This window comes from Mustela putorius, unplaced genomic scaffold (assembly GCF_011764305.1).
Source record: "Mustela putorius furo isolate JIRA1106 unplaced genomic scaffold, ASM1176430v1.1 tig00003898_pilon_pilon_pilon, whole genome shotgun sequence".
Lineage (NCBI taxonomy): Eukaryota > Metazoa > Chordata > Mammalia > Carnivora > Mustelidae > Mustela > Mustela putorius.
The window spans coordinates 16,248,251-16,268,497 of record NW_025422047.1 but is presented as its reverse complement, the minus strand read 5'-3'; the positions used below and the strand labels follow the sequence as shown (position 1 = coordinate 16,268,497).

General features: G+C 36.8%; 1 protein-coding gene across 5 annotated transcripts in view; it reads left to right on the top strand.

Annotated features, from left to right (window-relative positions):
* The window catches only part of GABPB1 (GA binding protein transcription factor subunit beta 1), a 67,600-nt gene extending 48,953 nt beyond the window's left edge, over positions 1-18,647 (top strand). For 2 of the 5 annotated variants that reach the window (XM_004755450.3, XM_004755452.3), the window contains exons 7-9: positions 6,302-6,484; positions 9,555-9,670; positions 17,137-18,647. In XM_004755450.3, coding sequence (XP_004755507.1) covers positions 6,302-6,484; positions 9,555-9,670; positions 17,137-17,289 — 452 coding nt within the window. In that variant the 3' untranslated portion in view covers positions 17,290-18,647. Of the gene's footprint in view, positions 1-6,298; positions 6,485-9,554; positions 9,690-17,136 lie in introns of all 5 variants that reach the window. The other 3 variants (XM_004755449.3, XM_004755451.3, XM_004755453.3) reach the window with 2 other exon arrangements.
* The last annotated feature ends 1,600 nt before the right edge of the window (positions 18,648-20,247 follow it).

Here is a 20,247-nt window from a genome sequence, read left to right as displayed (position 1 = left end):
AAGATTTTATTTATTTATTTGAGAGACAGAGATCACAAGTAGGCAGAGAGGAAGGCGGAGAGAGAGAGGAAGGGGAAAACAGGCTCCCCACTGAGCAGAGAGCCTGACTTGGGGCTCGATCCCAGGACCCTGGGATCATGACCTGAGCCAAAGGCAGAGGCTTTAACCCACTGAGCCACCAAGGCACTCTTAGTAGTACTCTCATTTTATATGTGATGAAGAGCTGAGATGTATGAGTTTAAATAATTTTTCCGAAAGTAGCATAACCATTAAATGGTGAACAGAATTTTGTGTTCAAGGTCTGATTGATTCTGAAGTTGTGTGACAGTGACCACTATTAATATATTGCAGTTTCTTGATGATCAGTGGACTGGTCGCTTCTACAATGTTTATAATTTGGTTTGTGATAGGAATAACTATTTATATGTGATTATCATTTTGTCTTCTACCAAACAAAAGCATCACTATTCTTGCCTTTCCTCCCGAGGTATGTCTGTTGAAACAGTCTGCTGAAATAAATGTTTTGTTCCCTTGTCTTTCTTTAATGGGTGAGATGTAGGGATTTAGATGGAAGAGAACTCATTCCAGTTGATTCCATTTTGGAAGTTACTCCAAAATGCAGATACAAAAAAAAGTAAAAAAAAAAAAAAAGTAAAAAAAAAATTCTTTGGGAGAGAGTGCAGCTGCTTTTTTTCTTCATGAGGAAAATCACAGCCATGTAGTGGTATACTCTTTATTAATGAACAAAGGCGTTACGTTACCTCTTTCTACCAAAGCTTATAGCCCCCTCTGTTACAGGTATTCTCTCTTTGAAAAATCAAAACTTCAGGAAACTCACACTCTTACTCCCTTTCTTTTTGCTTTAAAACAAAACAAAAGTGTGCAAACAAGAGTTCTTGGAAGGATAGATCATGTTTTGGGTTAAAGAAATAACTCAGAGCTGTTCTTGTGCTAAAATTTCCACTTATACATTTGTAAACAGCTATTCATTTATTTTGAGAAAAATTATTTATTCATGCACTGAACAGATTTTTGTTGAGTGTCTCTCATGACCTGGTTACTCTGCTTGGTGCCAGAGAGAAAATAGTGAACAATCAGATTCAGTCCCAGCCCTTGTCAGACATGTGGTCTTTGGGTAGAACAGGATGTCCAGCAGCTACCCAGGTAAATAACTTTGATCAGTGCTACCTGTAAAGAAGGCAGGATTTTCACCTAGTCTGGTGGCTCAGAGAAACTTCCTAGAGGACGAGATATTTTAAAATAAAGATGGAGTAGGAGGGCGCCTGGGTGGCTCAGTGGGTTAAGCCGCTGCCTTTGGCTCGGGTCATGATCTCAGGGTCCTGGGATGGAGTCCCGTGTCAGGCTCTCTGCTCAGCTGGGAGCCTGCTTCCTCCTTCTCTCTGCCTGCCTCTCTGCCTACTTGTGATCTCTCTCTGTCAAATAAATAAATAAATCTTTAAAAAAAAAAAAAGATGGAGTAGGAATTAGTAGAGCAAACACTGGAGGAAGAACATTTGAGGAAGAGGGACACTTATAAAGCTTTTGAGGTCAGGAGGAGCTTGTCGCTTTCAGGGCACTTCAGAGGCCCGTGTGGCTAAGCCCAGTGAGTGGGAGAGTAACTCATGGTGGTTGAAGGTAAGGTATGAAGGACTTTGAAAATGATTGTGTAGGCAGGCTCTGAAAAGGCATTCAGTTAGGACTCTTAATGCAATCAACTGGGAAGAGATAGTGGTGGCATGGATTAGGATTTGGCCAAGAGACAAGAAGTGACAAGATTTGAGACTTGTTTTTGTAGAATTGGAAGTCGTAATTGGTTAGATGTAGGCCTTACATCCTCAGTATAGTTTGTCTAGTCCTTTTAAAGTAAATTCTTTCATAAAACGCTATTTTTAAAAAAATATTTTATTTATATATTTGACAGAGAGATCACAAGTAGGCAGAGAGGCAGGCAGAGAGAGAGAGGTGGGGGAAGCAGGCTCCCTGCCAAGCAGAGCCCGATGTGGGCATCAATCCCAGGACCCTGGGATCATGACCTGAGCTGAAGGCAGAGGCTTAACCCACTGAGCCACCCAGGTGCCCCCATAAAACGCTATTGTATGGCTCTAGCCTAAAGTCCTATATTGATTTTGTTTTGCTTAGCCTTATTCTTTTTTGTGCCCCAGCTATATAATCTCATGATTAAATAGGCATCTGTGACCATCCTTCCTTTTTATCTTTAGAACAACTTCTGTTAATTGTTCATACGGTGTTTTTCCAGAGGAGTAATGCATCTGGTAGCTGTTTCCCTCCTTTCTCCTAATAGTGAAATTTGAATCAGGTCCTCTCTGTACATTGTTTTTCTGCTGTTCCTAAAATAGAACAGTAAAAGTGAATTGTCTTTAAGGGATAAGCTCCTGGACTTGATAAGGTTGTGTTGGTTTTGATTTTTTGTTTTTAATTTCAGGTTCACTTGTAGGCCCAATACCTTTGAAATATTTTCAGTGAACACGGTTTCTCACATTGAAACATTTATATGAAGAATTTTCAGTCCTCAAGACAGGTTTTTTTCTCTGTGTTATTTGAATTCTGTGGCATTATATTTAAGTCTTGTTCAACAAGAGATCTCTGATATGTTCAGTGATGATGTAGGCTATCTGGGCCTTCTTTATATATTACAATCTAACTTTTGATTTAGATCAATGAATATTACACTTATTTATTTTTTTTAATCCAGGGGAGGAGGGTGTGTGTGTGTGTGTGTGTGTATTTTAAATAAGTCTTTTTTAAAGTTTTTTTTTTTTTTTAAATTTTATTTATTGATTTGACAGGCAGATCACAAGTAGATAGAGAGGCAGGCAGAGAGAGAGGGGGGGAAGCAAGCTCCCCACCGAGCAGAGAGCCCGATGTGGGCCTCGATCCCAGGACCCTGAGATCATAACCTGAGCTGAAGGCAGAGGGTTAACCCACTGAGCCACCCAGGCATCCCTAAAGTTTTTTATTTTGTCTCTTTTATTTTTACATGTTTCCACATTTCACTGTTGGGTTGTTCTTGGGATTTCTGAGGGACACTTTGTCTTCCTACATAATTGGTTTCCCTATATTTTTTTCTCAAATTCCTTACTACAGCACAACTTAAAAAGAAAACTTTTTAGATGAAAGGGAGGAACTCTATTATTTTAATGATAGTCATCGAGATAGTGCAAAGATGAAAGTTCTTGAGTTGTGCCTTGATTGTGTGTGATCTCAGATATCTCTTATGTATGATTATGTTTTAAAGTATTTACTACTTGTAGTTTAGCATTCAATCAGACTGAACATTTCTTTTTCATATGGATATTTTTAATAAAAAATCAAAGCAATAACTAATGTGTTTGAAAACCTTAGTAGTAGTTCTGTTGAATATATTTCTGTTTTATGTCCTACATTTCATTTTATAATTATCTTCCTGAAATTTTCTTAAGTGCTTGGTGATAAAGCCTAGTTATAGTTTAAGAGAAACAAAAATGAGAGAACTCGAAACATTTTCAGTATTCTGTTCTGCAGTTTGTACTGTGACCCTTAGTTATTACAAATTCCAGAATCATAGGGTTGCAGCTAGGTCTGTGGCTATACCGGGAGTACATCTTTGAAAACTAGGGTACTCATATTTGTCTTCTTTTAAAAAGGAGCTCACTAATACCTATGATGTTCTGCTGGCAATTGGTAGCCATTTAGCATGTTTCAGAGCACCTGTATGCCTGAATGGTAGGTAACAGGGCTCATGAGAGAATAGTTTTATTTAATTAAGCTTTTTGTAAAGTGTTCCCTCAAATAATCCATGAAAAAACCCATATTATTTAGAAATAGTTTTTATGTGATTTCTTTTTTCAGAATTATATTGAATTGTTCTTTATTTTGTACAATTATTTGAAATTATTTTTCAGAATTATATGTATTAAATGTTATATTAAGACTTCTTTTTAGATTGACAGTTTTCAAGCCCATAGATAAATTGGAGGATGAACTTTATTTATACCTTTCGCCTGTCCTTACCACCTGTTAAAATTTGCCACACCTGCATGTACACACACGGGTGCACTTTTATTATCCCCAGTTATCTACCGGTGGGCAGATATTATGACACCTCACCCTTAAATACTTCAGCATATATCTCCCAGGAACAAGGACAGCCTGTTACATATTCATGGCTCACTGTATTTCCTAAAAACATCAACATTAATTTAGTAACAGTATCTGACATGTGGTCCACATTCAAGTTTCCCCAGTTAGCCCCCAAATATCCTTTAGAAAATGTTTGTTTTTCACCCAGGATCCAAAGTTCACGCATTGTATTTGCTGTGTCTCTTTGGTCTCCCCCAGCATAGGGCAGCCCCTACTACTTCCATTGTTCTTTTTGACATTGAAATCTTTGTAGACTCTGTGCCCGTTGTGTGCACAGACATTTCATTCTGGATCCGTTTGTTTAGTAATAATTAGATGCAGGCCAAAGATTTTTCAGGAAGAACACAAGTGATGTTTTGTAATGTCCTGTTGCATCACATCAGGAGGCACTTGTCAGGCCATCCTGATCCTGACGGGTTGGTGAGAGTGGTCACTGGCAGGTCCTTACAGGTACCTTTCCCCTACTAATCTTTGGTGTGATACTTTGAGAATATATGAATATCTTGTTTCTTGCAGTATTTCAGTGGTTTTAACACCTATTGGTGACCCTTGTTTGAATTAATTATTACATTGGGGGTTATAATGATAATTTTTCTTGTTTTGTTAATTATATGTGATTCTTCTATCAAGATCTTTCCTCTTTCCCCCTTTCTGCCCTTTTTCATGAAGTATTATTATGGGCAAATGGATTTTTAAAGATTCATTGTGCTATAATCCATTATTACCATTCTGTTTTCTTTCCTTTTTTTTTTTTTTTTTTTTTTTTAATTCAGTTAGCCAACATATAGTAGATCATTAGTTTGTGATGTAGCATTCAGTGATCCATTAGGTGTGCTCATGACATCACGTGCCCTCTTTAATACCTATCATTATTCCTTTGGAATCCATTTTCTTTGTTGAAGTGTAATATGCATACAGAAAAATGCACAGCTAATAAGTATAGAGTATAATGAATTATGTCAGTGTGACTACTCCTGTATAATCACTGCCTAGTTCATAAGTGGGAAGAGTAGAGTATATATTTTGTATCTGACTTATATCACTGAGCATGTTTTTTGTCAGATTTATCCATGTTTTATATTTTGTTTTAATTGCTGTGTTGTATTCTACTGTATCAATCTACCATAGTCTGTTCATCCATCCTCCTTTTGATGGATATCTGGTTGGTTTCAAGTCTTTTACTATCATGAGTAAAGCTGCTATGAATGTTGCTGTACATGTATCTTTCAGGAGCAGTAGTTGGGCCTAGGATTGCCTGTGGGAAAGGATTTTGGCAGCATTAAACTGTGATTTCTTTACCCATGCAAAGGCAGGGATGCTGTTTTCAACTGCCAGAATCCTCTCTGAGCCTCTCACAAAATATTAAGAACATAGTTTTGGATTTTATTTAAATAAATGTTACTATATTGTATTATTCACTATCACAGAGTACTCGATCTGTGTGCCACTTACTGTCAAGGCAACTCCAAAAAGGGAAAACTGTTTATTCTGCTTACTTGAAAAATACAGATTTTCTTGTTTCATCAAATATGGAAATGTGTATCTACTCATGTAAATATAAATGGAGCGTAACCACATACAAAATTCTCTTTTTGGATTACAGAATTTTCTTAAGCATATGTAACTCTTGTTATATCTGTGACCTTGGGAGGTTTTATAATTTCTGTACCTCGTATAACTAAATGAAGAGATATTATTTTTTAAATATACACATGCATAGCTAGAACTCACTTAATTGTAAATTAAGGCTCCTAATTGTAAATTGTGGGACTTGTCGGTGATGGTTTACATAGATATGTACAGCACCACTGCAGAGAGAATTTAATAAAAACCATGTAGTAGCTTTTCTGTGTCATACACACAAAAAGCAGGGAATGGGTGCCTGGGTGGGTTAAAGCCTCTCCCTTCGGCTCAGGTCATGGTCCCAGAGTCCTCGGATCGAGCCCTGCATCGGGCTCTCTGCTCAGCAGGGAGCCTGCTTCCCCCTCTCTCTCTGCCTGCCTCTCTGCCTACTTGTGATCTCTGTCTGTCAAGCAAATAATAAATAAAATCTTTTTAAAAAAAAAAAAAAGGGAAAACAAAAGCAGCAAAGCAAAAATAAATTTCTAGTCATACTTCTGTACATGTTCGCTGATTTTTACATATTTTTTTTTTCCAGTAGTGGCTACGGAGGAGGTAGTTACAGCAGAATCCGTGGATGGTGCCATTCAGCAAGTAGTTAGCTCAGGGGGTCAACAGGTCATCACAATAGTCACAGATGGAATTCAGCTTGGAAATTTGCACTCCATTCCGACCAGTGGAATAGGTCAGCCCATCATTGTGACCATGCCAGATGGACAACAAGGTTGGTAGTAGGCATGTGCATAAAGTTTGAATTTATTCTCAATGCTCGGGAAATTATGGTGTTTCTCAAAGTATTTATTTATTTCTTAAATTATATTTTTGTAACCTTTTGCAACAGACGTGATTGGCTAATTTTATTTGCTTGGGTTAGTATTGAAATGAACTTGGTATCTCTGAGTATATGCTAGGTGGTAAAAAGAATTGGCTCCAAAGTATCTGGTTGGAAAATGAGCTTAAGTAAACAATTCAGAATCTGCTTTGGACAATAATTCCTTTTATTGCAATCTATTGCATTTATTGCAATTTATTGCCATTTATTGCAATTCAGATATCATATAGTTTTTTAAAAATACCATGTTAGAAAAGGCTCCTTACAAAGAAGTTGGGCTTAGGACTTGTAGTAGGAATGTGGTAGCCACTATTAGCAGCTTTGTCAATAACATTCCCATTTTACCCCCCTTGGAAACCACTGAAAGTAGTAAGCTAGATTAAACAAAAGGCTGAGAAAACCATAAAATTCCGTATTTTAAGTGCTGCGCAAACCACCTAAGTCCATTAGCATCAGGGCAAGAGAACCTTCATGAAAGCCCACAGTGCATTAGGAAAAGAGAAGAGATTGAGCTCAGAAATTAGCAATAAACACACACTCAGCAAGACAGGGCCCAGGCTATGTAGGAGATGCTGTAAGCAGGGCTGAGGTAGGGTAGGGCGTGAATGCTGGAGGAAGCAGAAAGAGAAGGTGCAGAAAATTCCTATCTGAGCAAGCATTGCCAGGGACCCAGGACCCCTGCCCCCAACAAAAAAAAGTGTGTGCACATGCATAACCTTTTAGAAAATGATTAGGATTGCAGAGACTGTGTCCCTTCATGGCTAGTGAAGGAATTGGGGGAGGCAGGGGCTAGAGCTAGAGGTTTGGTTTAGAGTGACAGAGGAGGTATGGCACTATAGGGTAACCAGGTCTCAGGGAAAAAGTTTGTCTCTATAGCAGAAGAGGAGCCCTTTGACCTGTGAAGCCTAGAAGGCCAGCCATTCTCTTCCATTCTGCAGAAATTTCTGATGGCTAGTCCAAAATTTGGGTCAGGTCCAGATGCTTTCACAAAGCTTCAAAGAACTGATTGTAATTTTATAGAAATAAGAAAACTTTCACAGTTTGTATGAAGCAGATATAATGTTTCTAATACCTGATCGTTACACAGACAGACTGCTCTCAACCCACGAACAAATGGAAAGAAATGTCATGTTTTTGGTTGAGAAGATTTACTCTCATAAAGATCTCCATTCTCCCTGAGCTAATTTATAAATGTAATATGATACAGGGAAAAAAACCCAAAAACTGTTTTAGTTTGCTAGGCCTGCCACAGCAAAATACCACAGACTGAACGGCTCAACAGAAATTTATCTTCTCACAGTGCTGGAGGTTTGAGGTCCAAGATAAGGTGTTGGCAAATTTGGTTTCTTCTGAGGCTTTCTCCTTCCTTGGCTTGCAGATGGCTGCCTTCTCACTGTGTCCTTATGTGGATGTCCCTCAGTCTGTGTTGTCTTTGTCTTAATCTCTCCTAAAATGACAACAGTCATACTGGGTTAGGGCCCACCCACATGACCTCATTTTACCTTATTTACCTCTTTAAAGGCCAAATCTCCAAATGAACAGTCACATTGTGAAGTACTGGGGGTTAGGACTGAAGTATTTGAATTTTGAGGAGGACACAATTCAGCCCATAACAGAGACTAACAGGTTTTTTTCCTGCAACAAGTCAAAGAGATTCTGAAGTTATATTAGTGGGTGGAGAAGGGAAGAAGATTAAGGAAAACTCTGGGAAAGAAGAGCAATGAGAGGCACTTAATGAGTATTAAGATAAACTTTTAAAGCCTCTGTAATTAAAAAATGTGTAACTGACATATGAATATATACAGACTATGCAGACAGTCCAATGAAGCAGATACAAGGTTCTCAATTCTTTTTGGGTTAATTTATAAGTGTAATGTACTATGAGTTAAAGGAAATAAAAGACTTTAATTCTCAAGATCACTAATGTTTTAAATTCCAGTGTACTAAAAATTTTACTTTTTTCATTTCTGCTTATATTTATAACTGACAGAGTTTTTAATATTTTGATAAAAAACTTTAAAGGCTATTACACAATTGTAATTTTCTCCATTGATTATTAAAATTGCTTTGCATGATTCCAGCTCTCAGTCATTTCTATGGTCTGTACTGCTTGCTATGCAGAGCAAGGACAGCCTCCCTCTCTCTCTCTCTCTCTCTATGTATATTTATATCTGTATAAAGAAATACTAAAAATTAGGGACAAAGTCCAATAAGCCAAAAGAAAAACAAGCAAAGGTTATACACAGACAATGTTCATAATGGTGTGTCCATGCCGTGGACTGTTATGTGGCTAGATGAAAGTGAGCACTGCATGTGCTGATGGAAGATACCCTCGGTACATGGAGTGAAGAAAGTGGAGGGAGAACAGTGTCTCTATTGTATGTATGCTACCTTTTGTATAAGATAGAAAAATGAAAATGTGTGTTCATGTTTGTTTTTATATAAGTTAACACAAGAACAATAGCAAGACACCAAAAAATGTGATTCTCTATTACGCTAATTGGTTTTTCACCCATATAGTGAATATGTCATCTGTAAAATTTTTTAAAAAATAAATAGTATTCTTTAAAAATGCACCCTGGGGGCACCTGGGTGGCTCAGTGGGTTAAGCCGCTGCCTTAGGCTCAGGTCATGATCTCAGGGTCCTGGGATCGAGTCCCATGTCAGGCTCTCTGCTCAGCAGGGGGTCTGCTTCCCTTCCTCTCTCTCTGTGATCTCTTCCCTTCCTCTCTCCTACTGTGATCTCTCTCTGTCAAATAAATAAATAAAATCTTTAAAAAATAAATAAATAAATAAAAATAAATAAAAATGCACCCTGAAGACCAATATAGATATCCTCATAAAAAGAAAATTAATGCTTGTAAATTATTATTTTGGGACATCTTTATTTTAGATGAGTTGCATCAACAATGTTACAACTAGTTTTATGAAATGAAGTAATATCCACTTTTTTTAATTTTAGTATTAACAGTACCAGCAACTGACATTGCTGAAGAAACTGTTATAAGTGAAGAACCACCAGCCAAGAGACAATGTATCGAAATAATTGAAAACCGGGTGGAATCTGCAGAAATAGAAGTAAGGAGTCTTTTACCCGGTGTGTTTTGCTGCAGTCGTCCAAAATAAATTCAATTTGCTTTTCTATATATATATTTTTGGTCTTTTATATTTATTACTGACGGTGTTGTTTTGATACAGAATGAAAGTACATAGTACTATTTTGTCTAATTATTTGCTTATACATAAAGCAAGCCCTCAATAAATACATATTGAATGAATGAATGAATGAGTGAAGAATTTGTTTATAACAAAGTCTGTCATCATGGTAACATTGTAATGAATTTGGTTCTTGCACTCCATCCTTTATTTTCTATTAAATTTACATGCATCATTCTCACAAGTCACTGAAGGAAATGTCACTGTATATTGACAAAAAACATTTTTTTCTTTTGAAAGTGAAATACAAATGCCTGTTTGGGCTGGAGGATCCTTTTAAAGAAGGTTGATGTTTGTCGACTAGGTTATTTTTTTAAAAAGCCATACATAACTGCTTATTTCACTATTAAGTTCTTTAAGAAGGAATTTAAATTTAGATTAGCTGTTGATAGGATTCAGCTTTTTCCCCCTCCTCCCAAACTAGTTTGGAAGTGTAACCAGACCAGAGTGCCTCACAAATTTTTTGTCTCACATGACTGTAAATAAAACTGTTTTCCCTGAATTTGACATTAACTCATACAACGTGAAAACAAAATTGTTCTTGAATAACTTCAAAAGATCAATTGCAGTATAAAGGACACTGGACTCGAAATTAAATGAGCTGGATTTGAATCCCACCTCTTTCCCCTGTTAGCTTTGAGGCAAGTTATCTTACCTTCCTGAATTGCAGTTTTATTTTCTTTCAAATTGGAGTTTTGGGTAACTTTCTGCATTTGGATAACTTATCAGAATTAAAAAGTCAGCATACTCATACACATATTCATAATACCTGATATTTGTAACCAGTAAATGTTGTTGAATATCTTAAATAATAATAATATTGGTGAATGTCTAAGAATTCTTAAGTGTCTTGTTTCATCGAAAAGAGGACTTTTTTTTTTTAAGTAACTAAAAAGCAACAATTCTGACTGAGGACAACTAGAATGTATCTTTGCTACAGTTCGTGTTAAGTGTAATGCTGGTACATCTTTAAGCTACAATCACAAAGAATATATTATTGAGTTAACAAGAGTCCAATTCATAGCTTAGCCAGAATATTTGCTAAAAGTATGACTTTAATTATTGAAGGTAAGTTGTTTTGTTTCTTCAAAATTTAAAATGATATTCAGTAGACAGAAGTTCTTACAGATTAGCAATTTTTTTCATTAACAGTAGCAATATAGGGCGCCTGGGTGGCTCAGTGGGTTAAGCTGCTGCCTTCGGCTCAGGTCATGATCTCAGGGTCCTGGGATCGAGTCCCGCATCGGGCTCTCTGCTCAGCAGGGAGCCTGCTTCCTCCTCTCTCTCTCTCTCTCTCTCTCTCTGCCTGCCTCTCTGCCTATTTGTGATCTCTCTCTGTCAAATAAATAAATAAAATCTTAAAAAACAAACAAACAAAACAGTAGCAATATACTTGTTATTTAGTAATCTTTTAAAAAAAGTTTTTTGATGTCAGATGATTTTTTTGGCACATCAGGTGAAAAAATTTTGTCATGTACTTTGCTTTATTATTATTATTATTATTTTTGCTTTAACTGTTTAATAAAATCTTTTTAAATTACTTGAATTTTTATTAAATATAAGCTTACTGAATTCAACAAAGTATATATTTAAAATAGTGAATGCGCATCTTGTACCTTTATTTACCTAATAACCCTTAAGTGTTGTTTTCCTCAAAGGTCAGCCTGATCCCCCCCTTCCCTGACTTAGTCTTTTTAGAGACCTGGGAGAATAATTACAGATAATAGGAAAGTATGAATTGAGGTATATAAATTAACTAGAACCAAGGTTAGAACTTTAGGGAGATGGAGTTTTAGCTTGGTTTAAAGAAGTATTTTGTTTTGTTTTTTGTAATTAGAGCTTTTTGGTCATGGAGCTCTCATTCTCCATCACCAGAAATGTTCAAGCCAACATTGCATGATCTTTATAGAGCTCCTACAGAGAGACCTTGAAGCTACAATGAGTCTAGATGGTAGAAGGGGCTGGGGATATAGAATGAAAAGAGGCCTCCAGTGTTTTCATCAAACCAGGTCATCATTTCCTTATAATACATCGAGTGGTGCTTTTGAACTTACTTTCTTAGATGACCAGTGGAGTTGTCTTGGGGGCAGACTTTTCTACTCCAAGTGACAACTTAACCATTAACTAAAAAAGTTTCTTGCAGGCAGTGATTCTCAGCTGGGGCATTTTTGATCCCAGGGGACATTTGGCAATGTCTGGAGACATTTTGGGTTGTCATAACTAGGGGCATGCCCCTGACCTATAGGGGATAGAGGCTGGGCCTGCTGCTAAACATCCTACAATGCCCCCATAGTTAAGAATTATCTGGTCCAGGGGTGCCTGGGTGGCTCAGTGGTTTAAAGCCTCTGCCGTCAGCTCAGGTCATGATCCCAGGGTCCTGAGATCGAGCCCCACATCTGGCTCTCTGCTCAGCGGGGAGCCTGCTTCCACCTCTCTCTCTCTCTGCCTGCCTCTCTGCATACTTGTAATCTGTCTCTCTGTCAAATAAATAAATAAAATCTTTAAAAAAAAATTACCTGGTCCAAAAACATCCATGTTGAGATTGAGGAACTCTGCCCTATGAGAATTAAATAATTAACTCATTATTCAGAATCTGACATGCTTGAGTTTTCTCTGCATGTGTGTGTCTACAACTACCAAAGAGAGTGTTTATAAGTCAAGTGTTAAGAATTTATATTTACAGTTTCCTGACTAGCATTGGAGAGGTTTATTAATAATACCTACAAAATTGGTTTAAATTGTAGAAAATGTATTATAAATGCTACAGCTTTTATATCTGCATTGTAACAATTTAGGAAATGAAATAGATTTGTTTTTCAAAGGGGAGGTGTGAATAAGACACCAAATTGCAATAATATGTATCATATCACCCTCTTGATATTACTGCACTACAGATATTTTTAGAAGCAGTGTGCTATATATGGAATCAGTGAATTATTTTGTAATGTGGGAGGGAAGAAATACAATTAGTGTATTAAGAATAACAGATTTTTTCCTGTTATTTACTTGTGTGAATTCAGGAAATAGCTTTATTTTTTTAAGTGTTTCAAGATTCATTGTTTATGCACCACACCCAGTGCTCCATGTAATACGTGCCCTCCTTAGCAAGTTTATTTTTAACGAAATATTTGTGTCTTCTAACCAGTGACGGATTGAGATTCTTAGTGTTCTTTTAAAAATTGTTTCCTGTAAACTTTACAGTGTTTGATTTAATGCAGTTTTTTCCAATATATTTTCCTTTTATATTCTTTTGATCTATCAGAGTTAAAAATTTTCTGTACTCCTTTTTTTTTTTTTTTAAGATTTTTATTCATTTGAGAGAGACCATGAGCAAGACACAGAGAGAGAGAGAGAGAGCGAGAGCGCGAGCATGAGCTGGGGGAGGAGTAGAGGGAGGGAGAAGCCGACTCCTCTCTTAGCAGGAATCCCTACTCAGGGCCCAATCCCAGGACTCCAGGATCACAACCTGAGCCAAAGGCAGATGTTTAACAGACTGAGCTACCCAGGTCCCTCTCCTATCTCTTATAGATAAGTTTTTTTCTTCAGGGTGGAGTAGGCAAAGGGCCAGGTAGCAAATACTTTTGGTGTTGTGGACTGACCAGTCTGTGCTTCTCTACTCACTTTTGCCATTGTATTGGGAAAGTAGCCATTGACACTTTGAAAATGAGTACGCATGCCTTATTTCAGTAAAACTTTATTTATAAAAACAGGATCGTATTTGGCCCTGGCACTTGGAAAATTGATGTTTATACACAGAGAAATAGCTCACACACTCTGCCCAGTTTTTCTCTCTTTTTAAAGACTTTGTTTTTGACAGAAAACACAAGTTGTAGGGGGAGGGTCAGAGGGAGAAGCAGACTCCTGGCTGAGCATGGAGCCCAATGTGGGACTGAATCCTGGGACCCTGGGATCATGACCCAAGCTGAAGGCAGATGCGTAATCGACTGAGCCACCCAGGTGCCCCAATTTCTCTCTCTCTCTCTTTTTTAAAAAAGATTATTTATTTATTTATTTGACAGAGATCACAAGTAGGCAGAGAAGCAGGCAGAGAGAGAAGAGGAAGCAGGCTCCCTGCCAAGCAGAGACCCCTATGCAGGGCGTGATCCCAGGATGCTGGGATCATGACCTGAGCTGAAGGCAGAGGCTTTAGCCCACTGAGTCATGCAGGCGCCCCCAGTTTTTCTCTTTTTAAACAAATATTTAATGGTTAAGAATATGGATATGTTTTGTAATTTTCTGATGTGTTTTCTTGGTCACGTTTAAATATTTAACCTTTTAAATCTTGGTTTCCCCATCAGTAACAGGGAAGAAATAACAGCACTTATATTATCAGATTTTTGTAAAGTTTAAATGAGAACACATGTAAAGGAGTAGAATTTCTAATAAGTGCTCATTGTTGCTTTTATTATCTTCCAAATTCTATGGAGAGGTATGGTAAAACATGAACCACTATACTGATGTTTTGCCTTATAATAGCTAAGGTAAAAATAAATTTGAATATTAGAAAATTAAAAATGATATCACTGGTTCAAGAGAATTGCTACCAGCTGAAGCCAAATTCAAGAATTTTGTTTGAAGATAAAAAAGCAAACTCAAATCTTCCCTTGCCCTGTTTTAACATTGCTTGGGTTTAGAGTTGTGGTGTAAGATAAATATATCTTCTCAGTTGCTACCAAATCGTGATTATCGTCAGAATTTACTTTTTTGGAATTCTTCAGTGTTAGACTGTTAAAGGAAAAATATTTTAGTATTACATATTATTAGGGGAAGGTGTGTTTATTTACAAATGTCAGAGTCCTTTTTACTGTACTTTTATTGGAAAAGGTCAAAGCTAGAGGATTAGTATTTCTATTTAAATATAAATCCTCAAATGTCATTCTGTTGGACTATTCACGTGTGAAACAACCAAAGTACTGTTTATCTTAAGGAAATGTCTTGTATATAATATATGTTCCGTAAACATTTAACAAATAAATTTGTCAACAAAGGATCTCTGAGTAAAATAAGAAGTGATATTTTCCACTTTTTAGAGATTTTTATTTGCTTTGAAAAGTGAGATGGCAAGAAGATTCTCTCCCCAAACACCTATACTCTTAAGAAGGAAAAAATGGAAACACTTAAAAAAAAAAAACTTTAATAATGTTAAGTGTGCTTTCAGTCTGGAGGACTAAGTATACTTAGATAAATATACTTACCTTTCAGGTTTTACAGATACAGTCAAGAAATGGCAGTGTAATATGAATCTTTTATTTGCCTGGTAGGCAAAAGGGAGCTATCTTTTCATTTATAGGAAGATATACTCTAATTGAAATAAAAATATGCTATAAGGAAAATAAACTGTATTTACTGTTAGACTACCTCACTCAGTTTGCTTTCGTTTGCTGAGTGTGAATTATTGCTGTTTCTAATGTTAATGAAGAGCTAGTACAAGGAGATGCCGTAGAGTTAGAGAGTGTATTCCCGTATTTCCTACCAAATTCAAAACTTGCGTTATCAAAGGATCTTATTTCTTAACACATGTAAAATTTTAAAACACTTATGTGTTGCCGTGAGTGCTCCTGCCAGAGGTGGTGGTCTAGCTCCTGGAGACGCAGCCCCCTTCTCCAGTTCTTTCTATCGGCGTGCTGTAAATTCTCCAGAGTTCACTGCCAAGATAGTGGTGTTGATTATCACCTGAGGCTCGTCTCTTGGTTGTTGTCTTTTCTGACTTGTTTCTACTTTGCCATCTTGGCTGGAGAAAGGGTAAGAAGAGGATAAGAAAAGGGTAGCAGGGTAAGGCGTGGGCATTTCTTAAATTGGAGATGAAGGGCACATGTTTCTTGTACATTTTGTGTAAATGGAAGATTTGGAGACTACTTATGTGATCAATCATTCCCACATTTGGTGGACTCGGGAAAAATATAGGATGGATTTAGCTTCATTCCCAGTATGGGGAAGGAAGTGGAATCGAAGGAAGGAAGGAGTCTTAACACTTGCTCCTCCTTGGAGACCATGTGAATGGTGAAGCGGAGGGAATCTTTTGGTGTTCACAATGGACAGGAGTCAAGGAAGTAGAGGAAGAGACCCTCAAAGTGTCCTTTTCCCCAGTAGGCTCCTGACCCTCACCTTCAGTTCCATCTAGTCAAGTGTCTTGTCCAGTGTGACCCTGGCGTTTCCTTTTTTTTAAAGTATTTTATTTATTTGACAGAGATCACAAGTAGGCAGAGAGGCAGGCAGAGAGAGGAGAGGAGGAAGGAAGCAGGCTCCCCACTGAGCAGAGAGCCGGATGTGGGGCTTGATCCCAGGATCCTGAGATCATGACCTGAGCCGAAAGCAAAGGCTTAACCCACTGAGCCACCAAGGCGCCCCAACCCTGGCATTTCTTATGATCATTCATAGCCCTCCTACGCTGAGTCCTCATCCTCCTAAAAGGTCCCAGGCCTCTGTAATGAGGTTGAGCTTGGGCCTGTGCGTGTCGAACTTTTGTCCATGTGCATACATAGAGATATCTCATAGAGATATGAGAAAGGAGCCTTTGAAGTGTTTTCCCTTAGGCAACTGTGTAGGGACAGAGTGAAGAGGAGAAAAGGTATTTTCATTGGACTAGATTTGTGTTTAGCTCTCAGTTATTGAGGAATTTAATACATATATTTTATATTTGTTTAATTTAGTGAATTCCACAATAGAGAAATTAGTATTTTATTGGTTTGTAAAATGGGATAATTTAGGAAATATTAATCTAAACGAACATTCTTCATTCCACAGATGAGGAATCTAGCTTGTTACCAGAGAGGAAGATGGTATTAAAAGCAGTAATATTAGAATCTCATAAACCCAACTGTGTTACTGTGGAAAGGCTACATCATCTCTGAGCATCGTTTTTGTCATCTGTAAAATGGGCATAATCTCTGTCTTACAGTCTTGTTATTGGACATCACCTTGTTTAGTTACATAATGAGTGCTCAATAAGTACTAACTTCTATAGTTTGGTATACCTTTACATAAAAACATCACAGAGATGTGAAGAGCTATATTTCTCTCTTAAAGCTCTTCACTGGTCTTTGTGGACCTCTACTTTTATATGTATGACAATCTGGGTTCATTATGTTAATCCCACTTTTAATTAGGGAATGCTTTCTTGAGGTCAGAAACTAATCTCTGCTAGAGTGTGGAGCACAAAATTTGGGGCTTTAATTATTAATGAATTAGTTGACAAGGCAAGACATCTTGGAAATATCAGTAGGTGGCTACATCTAGCTCCTACAGATTTTTCAGTTTGTGGGATGCGTGCTTATGTGTGTTAATCATGTATTCATGCAAACATTGAAAAAACCTTTTTTTTCAATTAGGAGAGAGAAGCTCTTCAGAAACAGCTGGATGAAGCAAATCGAGAAGCACAAAAATATCGACAGCAGCTTCTAAAGAAAGAACAGGAAGCAGAGGCCTACAGACAAAAATTAGAAGCGATGACTCGTCTTCAGACTAATAAAGAAGCTGTTTAATTAACTACGAACATGTAGTTTGATTTACTTTTGGTTAAGAGAAAACACAGTTTTGAACTGTACACCACAAGGCGCAGTCGCAGGAAGCCAGGATAACAGAGGAGACTACGGATTGCCGATCGGACTTAAGCCATGCGCTCTGAATCCTTGTAACATAAAACTCTACTTTAGAAGTTGTGAAATGTATTTAAAACTGAATTCTGTAAATAGTTTTTGTTTTTTTACAGTTCCAGATGAGTTATAAAGATTGTTGAAGAGATCCAAAAACACAATAAGCCACTGTTTTTGTGAATTCTTTTTGATTTTAGTATGAACCTTAATTTCTCAGAAACAGAACAGTTTTAAGGGTGATCGTTGTCGATTAGACCAAATGTTATATAAAAATTATGTGGTGGACTGATGCTGGAATTACTCCTGTAGGTATAAACTTCTATATGAAAAGAAGATTTCTCCCAGGAAATCTTTGTACAGCTTTAAGTTGTCTCAGATTCTCTGAAAACATTTTTTAGAAAGCAAATTTTTATATTTGTTCAATTTCAGCTATACCCAAGTAGATTTACATGTATATGAAGCAAATATTTTTTAAACTTTCTGTTTGTACATATTCTGCATGTTTTATAATTTCAAAACGCATCACTTGCATAGGTATTTTCCCCACAAAGATGATGAAAGTGAACTAGGGGAAAAAATCCTTTTATTCTGTAGGTCATTGAAAGTTAAGTAAGCTAGAAGCTGGTTTTATTGGGATTGACAATGTTCTTAGAAGGAGCAGCTTACAAGTTAACTTGAATTTGCAAACTGCAAAAATCTATGCTTTTTTGAAAATTTCATAGTGGGGACGTGAAACTGTATTCTGTGCCTTCCATCATGATTTCCACATGAAAGCACTTTAAGGCACTGGATTTTAAGATAATGTTTTTGGAATACTCAGAGCATATGGGTTTCTGAAATATTTCATGGACTCATTTTCCCCCAGGAAATTATTCTTATGGAAAAAAAAAATGCTTTTGTATGTAGAACAAGAACTTTTTATACTACAGTGATGCTAGGTATGTCTAACATAACTTTTACTTTTCCCTGTGAAAACTGTATGTCTGTGCTGTGACTTGCTCTCATCACAATATTGTTGAATTCCACAATGTATGGACATTAAACTCTGATGTACTGTTCATTCTTTTTTGTAAAACGTAACTTCAAGCTCTTTTTTCTTGCTTTATTTTTTAATGTCTTATTGCTTTATGAAAATGTTTAACCCAAAACCCTTCTAGATTACCTATCTGTATAAAGAAGCAATTACCCTTAAAACTGTACTCTGGCCTACTTTTCTATTTTACAATTAAATATCTTTTCCACATACATTCAGCGTAGACTTATATTTTGACCACACATTAAAAATTTTGTTCTTTATGTTACAGCCATATTCTGCCAGAATGAGAATATATACATTCTCCACACTGTATCTTACAAATCCTGGAGGTAATCTCTTGGGAAGTTGCTAGTTCTCTCATGGGCATTATTATAGTTGTTACGATAATGAAAGGATCTGTGACCCATCAGCCTGATACTTGATACTTGGCAACTTAGGTTCAAGAGCAAATTTAAGAACTCTAGAAAGAAGAAAAAAAGACCTTTAAAATTTACCACTAAATTTGACATATATTTCAAATTACCTAAAACTAGGTTTTATAAATGCTAGGACATATTTTCAGTAGCATGAAGCTACATTTTGTATGTCTTATTATTTGAGTGCATTTATGGATTGGTTAGGCAGTGCCTTTGACATATGCAGAGCTGGAGTGGAGAAGGTCCAGTAGGTTTACCCCAGAGTGCAAGCCACTGTAGACTTTGCTTCCAGATCAGCTTGGCCCCAAAGAGACAATTGGAAATGAGCTCCTGAAAGCTGATTTCATACTCCTTTTGATTCCTAGTCTGCTCTTGTGCTAGGGATTTTACCTGGTACAAGAAGGAGTTTTGATTTGTAATAACATTTGATGTAGACGGGAGAAAATAATTGGTACTTAAAAGGAATATATCTATGATAATGTCAGGTAAATACGCAGGTGTCTTTGGGAGATGTTCACTTTTTTCAGAGTGTTATGTTGGACTTGTATAATTCCTCAGTCATCTATCCCTGATCCAGTGTGCTGCGAAATCAATAGACAAGAATTTATAACACATTTCAAATGACTTTTTTTTTTTTAATTTTTTTTTAAGCTTCTGTTTTCAGGCAGGCTGGAAAAGCTTTACAGTCTAATTCTCAGTGGTATTTTGAGCAGAAGATTAAAGGATCTGACAGGATAAAATAATACAGAAGTTTTCAGAAATCTGTACTTAATGGGTTTCCTCTACCTAATGATGGCTTTGTAGTTAAAGATCATTTGGTTACCACATTGATGGTTAATTATTTCCATTGATTTGTGAACAAAGACCTTTTAGAATAGCCTTGCTCAACTAAGGTTCTGGGAGGAAATCAAGCCCCAATGTCCTAAATGTTAGGGCCTACAGAATTAACATCTTGTAATGAATTTGCTTCTTTCCTGTGCATCTAGAACAATTACATACTGTCTAGACGTGGAGCTCATTAGAGGTTGATTACCTAATCACTTGGTTCAGATTTAATACTTCCCTGTGTATAGTCATTGGAACTCAAGGACTACAAAGTCTAAGTTGGATCTGTGATGCTTCCGCAAAATCTCCTCGGGCAAGTAGTATCTGCAGAGATTGTGCTTAACTAATTTTAATTTATTGTTATTTATTTATTTTTGTTTATATCCTAATTACTTCCCATGAGGGCTTGTAATACCCCTTATTTTTATTGACTTAGGAATAATTTTCTTACGTCCATCTTTCATGATATGAATGGCAGACTAGTACTCTATTCTTTTACTGAATTGCTCTGTTTCTTTATGGTGCTGGCATGCTGGGAGTTGGGAAGCTTTTCTCTGTGACAGCCAAAAG